Here is a 6,632-nt window from a genome sequence, read left to right as displayed (position 1 = left end):
TAATTACGCATAAGATATTGAAATATATATAAACTAGTTTGATCCTCTCGTGTTACGGGAGTTTATTCAAGTTTTTGTTTTTAATCGTTTTGCTATTTTATAATGATTTATTTTATTTTTTAACGTAGTTTTGTTTTAATTTAATACACATATATTAGTTTGTTATTATATTTTTTAGCGTTTGGGTTTTTTCAATTGAGATGTGTATGTTTTTTAGTTTTTTAACGAACACACATAAACGAACACGGGCATGTTGATTTTTTTAAATGAACAAACATGAACACAAATAATTGTCTAATGAAAAGGGGACGTTGATGTAGTTGACGATGGTGGGTAGTATCGGAAGTTAACCGGCGAAAGAGATGATAGACCAACAAATGAGAACATGCAAAAGAGATAAATTAAATTAGGGTTTAACGATGAAAGTGTTTACCAATAAATGATATCTTATAATCCATTTAAGGGCTATTAGGGTTTGGTAAGACCTATAACCCGTGGAAATTAGTCTTTGATGATTAAGGAGTTATTTCACAAATAAATGACATGTTATAACCCATTTAAGGGTTATCCAGGTTTGGTCATTGGTGAGACCCATGACCCACAAAAATTATTGTTTGATTATGAAAGAGTTTCACAAATAAATGAGATGTTATAACTCATTTTAGGGATGAGTGTGGGACAGTACCCGTACTTGTATCTGGTTGTACTCGTACCAAAAATCAATAAAAACACGTACCAATACTCGTACCAAATTTTTCGGTATGGTACGGGTACTGGTATTTCGGTACAATACCCGTTTTTGTACCACTTTGCTTTTTTATTTCCAAATTGTCGACGATCTTGAAACCGGTACCAGTACGAGTAACAAACAACTTGAATTAGTCCGGGTATTGATACTTACACATGTTCATGACGAGTACCAAATTAGTACATGTACCAAATCAGCCGTCGATTTAATTATAAGATAGTATTGAAAAACCCTAATTCGATCATCGACTTTAAGTGATTTGTTTGTTGGTTCTAGTCTTGGATGTCATATTATTTAATTTTGAAAAAACGTTTGGTACTTGTTCAATAATAACATGGTTGGAAAATTTATTTTATATGTTAAATATGAAGAATCCCAATTAAACCCTTTTATAATCCAAACAGGTACAAATTAACAAATGTACCCGTACCTGTACCCGATTGTACCCGTACCAAAATTCAACAAAAATGAGTACCAATACCCGTACCGAATAGGCTAAATCGGTACGGGTACAAGTACGTGTACGGGTACGGTACAGGTACAAGTACGGGTATTTGGGACCAAATGCTCATCCCTAACTCATTTAATGATTATCCGGGTTTGGTAAGACTCATACTCGTGAATTCGGGTCAAATGTATGAGAAATCTCTATTTAGAAATCTAGCAATCTGGTGGCTCTAGAGAATGGGAAAGCTACCTGAAAGTGACACGTAGGATTTCATGGTAGACAATTATATATATAGTTAGATAATTATGTATCATATACAAAATAGTAACATTCATTTATGTTTTAATAATAAGCGTTGTCACATAACAAATCAATGTTTTTTAATATTGTTTTTTTAATAAGGAAAATAAAAAACATAACTATATTATACTTTAATTAAAAAACAATAAAGTTATGTTTTATGTTGTAAATATTATTAACGATAAAGTATATATCAATGTAATGAGATCAATGGTCCACATCATACACTATTATTTGTACGAAAATAGAACTTTGTATTTAGTCACAACTCACAATTAACCAATGATTAACGTGTTTTAATAAGTACTTAAAAGCATTTTTATTTAATTATTTTTTTGATCTTCTAAATTTAGAATATAATATAAAATTTTGACATTGCAATGATGTTTGTACTATAATGGAAGTTTACTTAAAAAAACAAAAAGAAGAAAAGAAAAGGAAAAAGAAAAACAGAACCTAAAGCTTCCGTGATTAAAGCCATGGGGCAAGGATGAGTCAAGAATTGAAAAAAAAAAAAAAACCCTAAGATCAAGACCCCTTTGCAAATGAAACTTTAGAATTTCATCCTCAGCATAATTGTTATAAGTTGTATAGGGCAATCATGTTGGGAAATCATATATTTAGTAAACAAATCTAATTTCTTTATTTCAAGAGAAACAATGCAATATCGTTTGTGCATATATATAACTAGTTACAATAAATTTAGATATAAATGTGCACTACATAAATATAAGCTTAAGTTGCAATTAAAAATCGGATTTGGTTAAGACCACATGATAAACATAGTTCTTTTAAAACAAGTTTCGTGAATATTCACGTTTCTCTTCTAAAACCAAGGATACGACCGTTTAAGTAACAGTTGTACTATGAAGATGAACTCATTAGTCTAAATGTGTTTTGTCTTTTGTGTAAGAGAACGAGAGTGTTCTTCTCGTGAATAGTAGAAGAACAAAAATCATAATAATTAAGAAGTCTCTCTTGAATAACTCTCTCTTGCCACCTTCTATTATTCTCTCATTATTGCTAGACCATGCTAAAACTTTGGTTCTCATTTGTACAAATCGGTAATTCATCATAACTTTGCAATTTGTTGTAAGCTTAATTTGTGTGTTTTGTTAGTTTGCAAAGCTTGGGATGTTTTTAAACGAGGCAAGAAGATAACGATGGTGGAAGGGCTGAAAGTTTATAACAGGGGAGATAACAGTGGCTCAACACTGTTTGTCGATGGTAGATATAGGCATGAGAAAGAAGTTGACTAAAAGAAAGATGAAAAATAGACCTACGATTCGATGAGGAAATTTGAAGGAAGAAAAAATTATAGTGTTCAGAGATAAAGTTAACTCAGCGACTTCGTTTAACTAGACAGTGACACAAATCAGATGTGAGATGCTTTAGCAACCATCATTACCCAAGAAGTAAAGAAGACTCATGGGCCACAATGAGAAAAGGAAATAGGCTTAAGAAGACCTAGTGGTGATGTGAGGATGTGCAAGACAAAATAAGCGATAAACAAGAGAGTTTTTAAGAGCTTGTGAGGTGCGCAAACGATGAGGAGAAACAAATATTAGGGGAGAGATACCAAAATGTCAAAAGGGAAGCGGAGAAGACAGTGTCAAATACAAAGAATATAGCCTATAAAAAGATGTATTGACACATGGAAACAAGGTAGGGGTTAGCGTATTGCAAAACCCAAGAGGCAGTTATGAAGTTTATAAAAAGTGAGGATTGACGAGCAAAAGTCAAGGAGCATAAGATTGAAAATAACAAAACTACTTACACAATCTTTTGACGATGGGAGGAATGACCAAGAAGAAAGCGATGATCACACAAGCCAATGTTTACAACATAATGCAATTCATGTTATAGTTTCACACACGAATATGTGAGGGCACCACTTATGAAGATATGAAGTAGGGGTGTTTTTCGGGTTTTGGGTTGTTAGAGTCGGGTTGTTCGGGTTTGAGTTCAAAGCAAATTGACCCAAGAACTTACCCAAATAAGGTTGGCTTGTTCGTTTCATTAGCTTGTCGCCTCTTTATGAAATTCTATTGTATCCTATTACTTTTGCGCAAGGTTTTTGTTATTAGCATGCCATGTTTTTAATAAAATTTTAAAGGTCAACATATGGTATTTTGGAGTCCAGATTTTTCTAAAAACATCTTTATCTTTTTCGATAGAGTTATGGTATGCCTACATTCCAATCTTCCCTCTTCCTATGACTATCGTGTCTTTCACTTATCCATTTTACTCAAAACATATTCTTTCTTCATTCAATTCTGCATATATGTTTTACTATACTATATTTTTACTGCACATTATTAGACATCCACTTTAATCATATACTTTCTTCATTATAAGTATCCATTTTACTTAACCATATTCTCCATTTTTACTTAAAGCATAATCTTTCTTCAGAAGTAATTATTAGTTATGTAATCTTATAATTTATATAAACCAAGAGAGAAAATGAACAAATAGGGGTATTTTCTAAGTGTGACCCCTTACCAAAAGACTTTTGTAATCTCATTAATTATCTACCGGTTAGAATGATCTTGTTTCAAAGTGTGATGTGGAAGACTATCATATAAATACATCACAAGAAATTACAAATTAATTTGAACATATAACATACTTTTCCAAGTGGCCAATCCCAATATTAATTAAAAAACCTCTTTATATTCCATTTTCAACACTATGATTTTCTCTTCCTATTGGGGAAAAATGACCAACATCCTTGAGCGCAACCATCGTCTCTCCTGTATTTCAAACATTCACATTAAATGTCAGAAATCAATTCAAATCGTAACTTCAACTAAAATAATACAACCATCTACAGAGTCGACTCTATGCATGTGCGTACATGACTCGTATTATCATCTAATTACTTATAAATAAGCGATACAAAGAAAAACCAAGCCATTAAACGCAAACCAAAAACTTGTTGATTAGTTTGGACAGTTTCATTAACCTAATCAACCTAACTGCGATTTGGTTAGGCTTATATACTTGTTTGTGCCTAAATTATTATTAAATTAAGCCGGTTGAATTGGACCTATATGGCTATATTATTAAACTTAAAGCTTGTTAAGTTAAGTTGTTATATATACATGCTTGATATTTTCATCGTAGATATATTTATAAAAGTATATATAATACCATGTGCATATTCAATACTAGAAAAGTTGCCGCCCATACCGTACACGCATGCACACGTGTAACCCGGACAATGATTCAATTTAAACCATAGAAAACGTTTGTTGAAAAATGATTCAACCCTTCAACTCCATTAATTTTCGGCCTGCCGTGTTCAACATTACTAACCACCAACGTGTTATACACATGGACATTTTTTAATTAAAATTAATAATAAAAATTATTATTTTTTAAACCAGACACCATACGTTCGTGATCAGTATGTTTATTCTTCTAGAAAATGAATAGATATGTATGTTGTATCTTCTAGAACTTGTAGAAAAGAGTAACGTACAAGCACAAACGTCCACTTTAATAATAGACTCTCTTTAAATTTTTAATCACAAAAATCATTTCATTCGAGTTTAATTTCCAAAAACAATATTATCTTATGACGTAACAATTAAAAAATCAAACAAAATACGCTCACGCATCAAACACATGCACAGTACAACTTCCTAATGCACATTAACTTTTCAACATAACAACCATACCTGTCACTATTATTCCGAAGACTATTTCCGCTACTGCTACCGCTACTACCACTGCTCCCGCTTCTTCCCGTACTCGTACTCTCACCGCCGCTGCTACTGCTAGTATCCGTCACCTTCGTCCACCAGTCCCTCCGATCACCGTCGCCGGCGCCGGCGCCGGACTTATTTAATAATTCCGATGACTTTACTCCGGCGGAATGATTGAAACTGTTGATATACGAATTCGTTCGGTTAAAACTCTTCTTATTCTTCTTCGATCCAACCGAAAACGGAAGAAACATATTAATCAGAAGTCCTTTATTATTATTACTATTATTATTCATGCTTCCGTTCTTAACAATAATTCGACCGGTTTTACTACTACTACTCTCCGTCCGGTTCACGCGCCGCTGTTGACTGCCACCGGAATTGATCAGCCGTTGTTCACCGTCCTCCATACTCTGCGTCTCATCAATACTAGCATCAGTAAACTCTAACCGCTGATCAACAATATCCTTCAACGATAACTCGTACGACGTTTCCGGCATATTCTCCACCATCTCCATCATCTCGCGTTGACCTCTCGCGATCGCCTGAGCTCGTGACGCCGGAGATAACGACCGGTTCGGAAATCTCACCGGACTGTCCGGCGGACTCAGACCGGAATCTTCGTCCATTGTTTCTAATCGGAATTGAACGTTATTAGCTGATCCTCCATTGAACCGGTGTCTGTAATTGTTATTATTATTATTATTATTATTATAATTATTACGATTTGAGTGTTTGTTGGTGAAATTAGGGTTTAGATCCAGCATGATGCTATTGGGGATTTTATTTCTTGTGTGTGAAGATGTTAAATGAATAATGGTGTATGGTGAATGATGATGCTTAATAGCAGGCAGTAAAGTTTAATTTGGTGGTGTTATATTAATAAAATAAAGTCCTGGCCTTCTAGATGAGTCGGCGTAAGCGTGGGGGTCACCATTTTCCACCTATTTTGTGGTTAATGTTACACATAGAGCCACGTGATATCGGCGCGTTAGACGTGTCTGGTTCAGGTTATTCGGGTTATTTAGATTTAGAAACTTCGAAAGTGAATTCGAGTGTTACCTAATTTGATGATGATAATTATGGAATTCAAGTTTGATTCGGCGAAAGTGAAATTCTTGTTCGATTTAGTTTTGTTTGAATTGTTTTAACGAATTTGAGTTAGATTTGGTTAGAATTTAAGTTGTTTTAAGATGGGCGTAAATACGTAATCAACATTATAAATAAGATTGAAGCTTTGACTTTGAGACTTATGCCTTAGCTACTATTCAAATAGACCATTAAATTTTATAATAGCTACATGTTTAACTTGCAACTTAATGGTTTGGAAAAAGAAATTGGTAAAACCATATATTTAAATGTGCATAAGTGTAGCCTGATATAATTTAACTTTGAGACTTATGCCTTAGTTATTATTCACATA

At 33.4% G+C, this 6,632-nt stretch overlaps 1 protein-coding gene across 1 annotated transcript; it reads right to left on the bottom strand.

Annotated features, from left to right (window-relative positions):
* Positions 1 to 4,004: 4,004 nt before the first annotated feature.
* Positions 4,005 to 6,194, bottom strand: LOC143554535 (uncharacterized). Its single transcript, XM_077044267.1, has 2 exons — positions 5,183 to 6,194; positions 4,005 to 4,252 (listed from the first exon to the last, which is right to left on the bottom strand). Exons 1-2 carry the CDS (start codon positions 5,974 to 5,976, stop codon positions 4,189 to 4,191), a joined length of 858 nt encoding a protein of 285 aa, XP_076900382.1. The 5' UTR covers positions 5,977 to 6,194; the 3' UTR covers positions 4,005 to 4,188.
* Between the last annotated feature and the right edge of the window lie 438 nt (positions 6,195 to 6,632).

The sequence above is a fragment of the Bidens hawaiensis genome, unplaced genomic scaffold (assembly GCF_021521415.1).
Source record: "Bidens hawaiensis isolate Kalapana, Puna unplaced genomic scaffold, B.hawaiensis_p1.1 tig00001032_1, whole genome shotgun sequence".
Lineage (NCBI taxonomy): Eukaryota > Viridiplantae > Streptophyta > Magnoliopsida > Asterales > Asteraceae > Bidens > Bidens hawaiensis.
The sequence above is the reverse complement of the archived record's forward strand: the minus strand, read 5'-3'. Positions and strand labels throughout refer to the sequence as shown.

What these genes read in the sequence shown, in the direction of transcription:
- LOC143554535 (XM_077044267.1), bottom strand. Translation starts at nt 5,976, where the DNA reads ATGCTGGATCTAAACCCTAATTTCACCAACAAACACTCAAATCGTAAT. An exon ending in CTTCGGAATAATAGTGACAG is followed by an intron (nt 4,253 to 5,182) that starts GTATGGTTGTTA and finishes TTTGAAATACAG; the next exon opens with GAGAGACGATGGTTGCGCTC.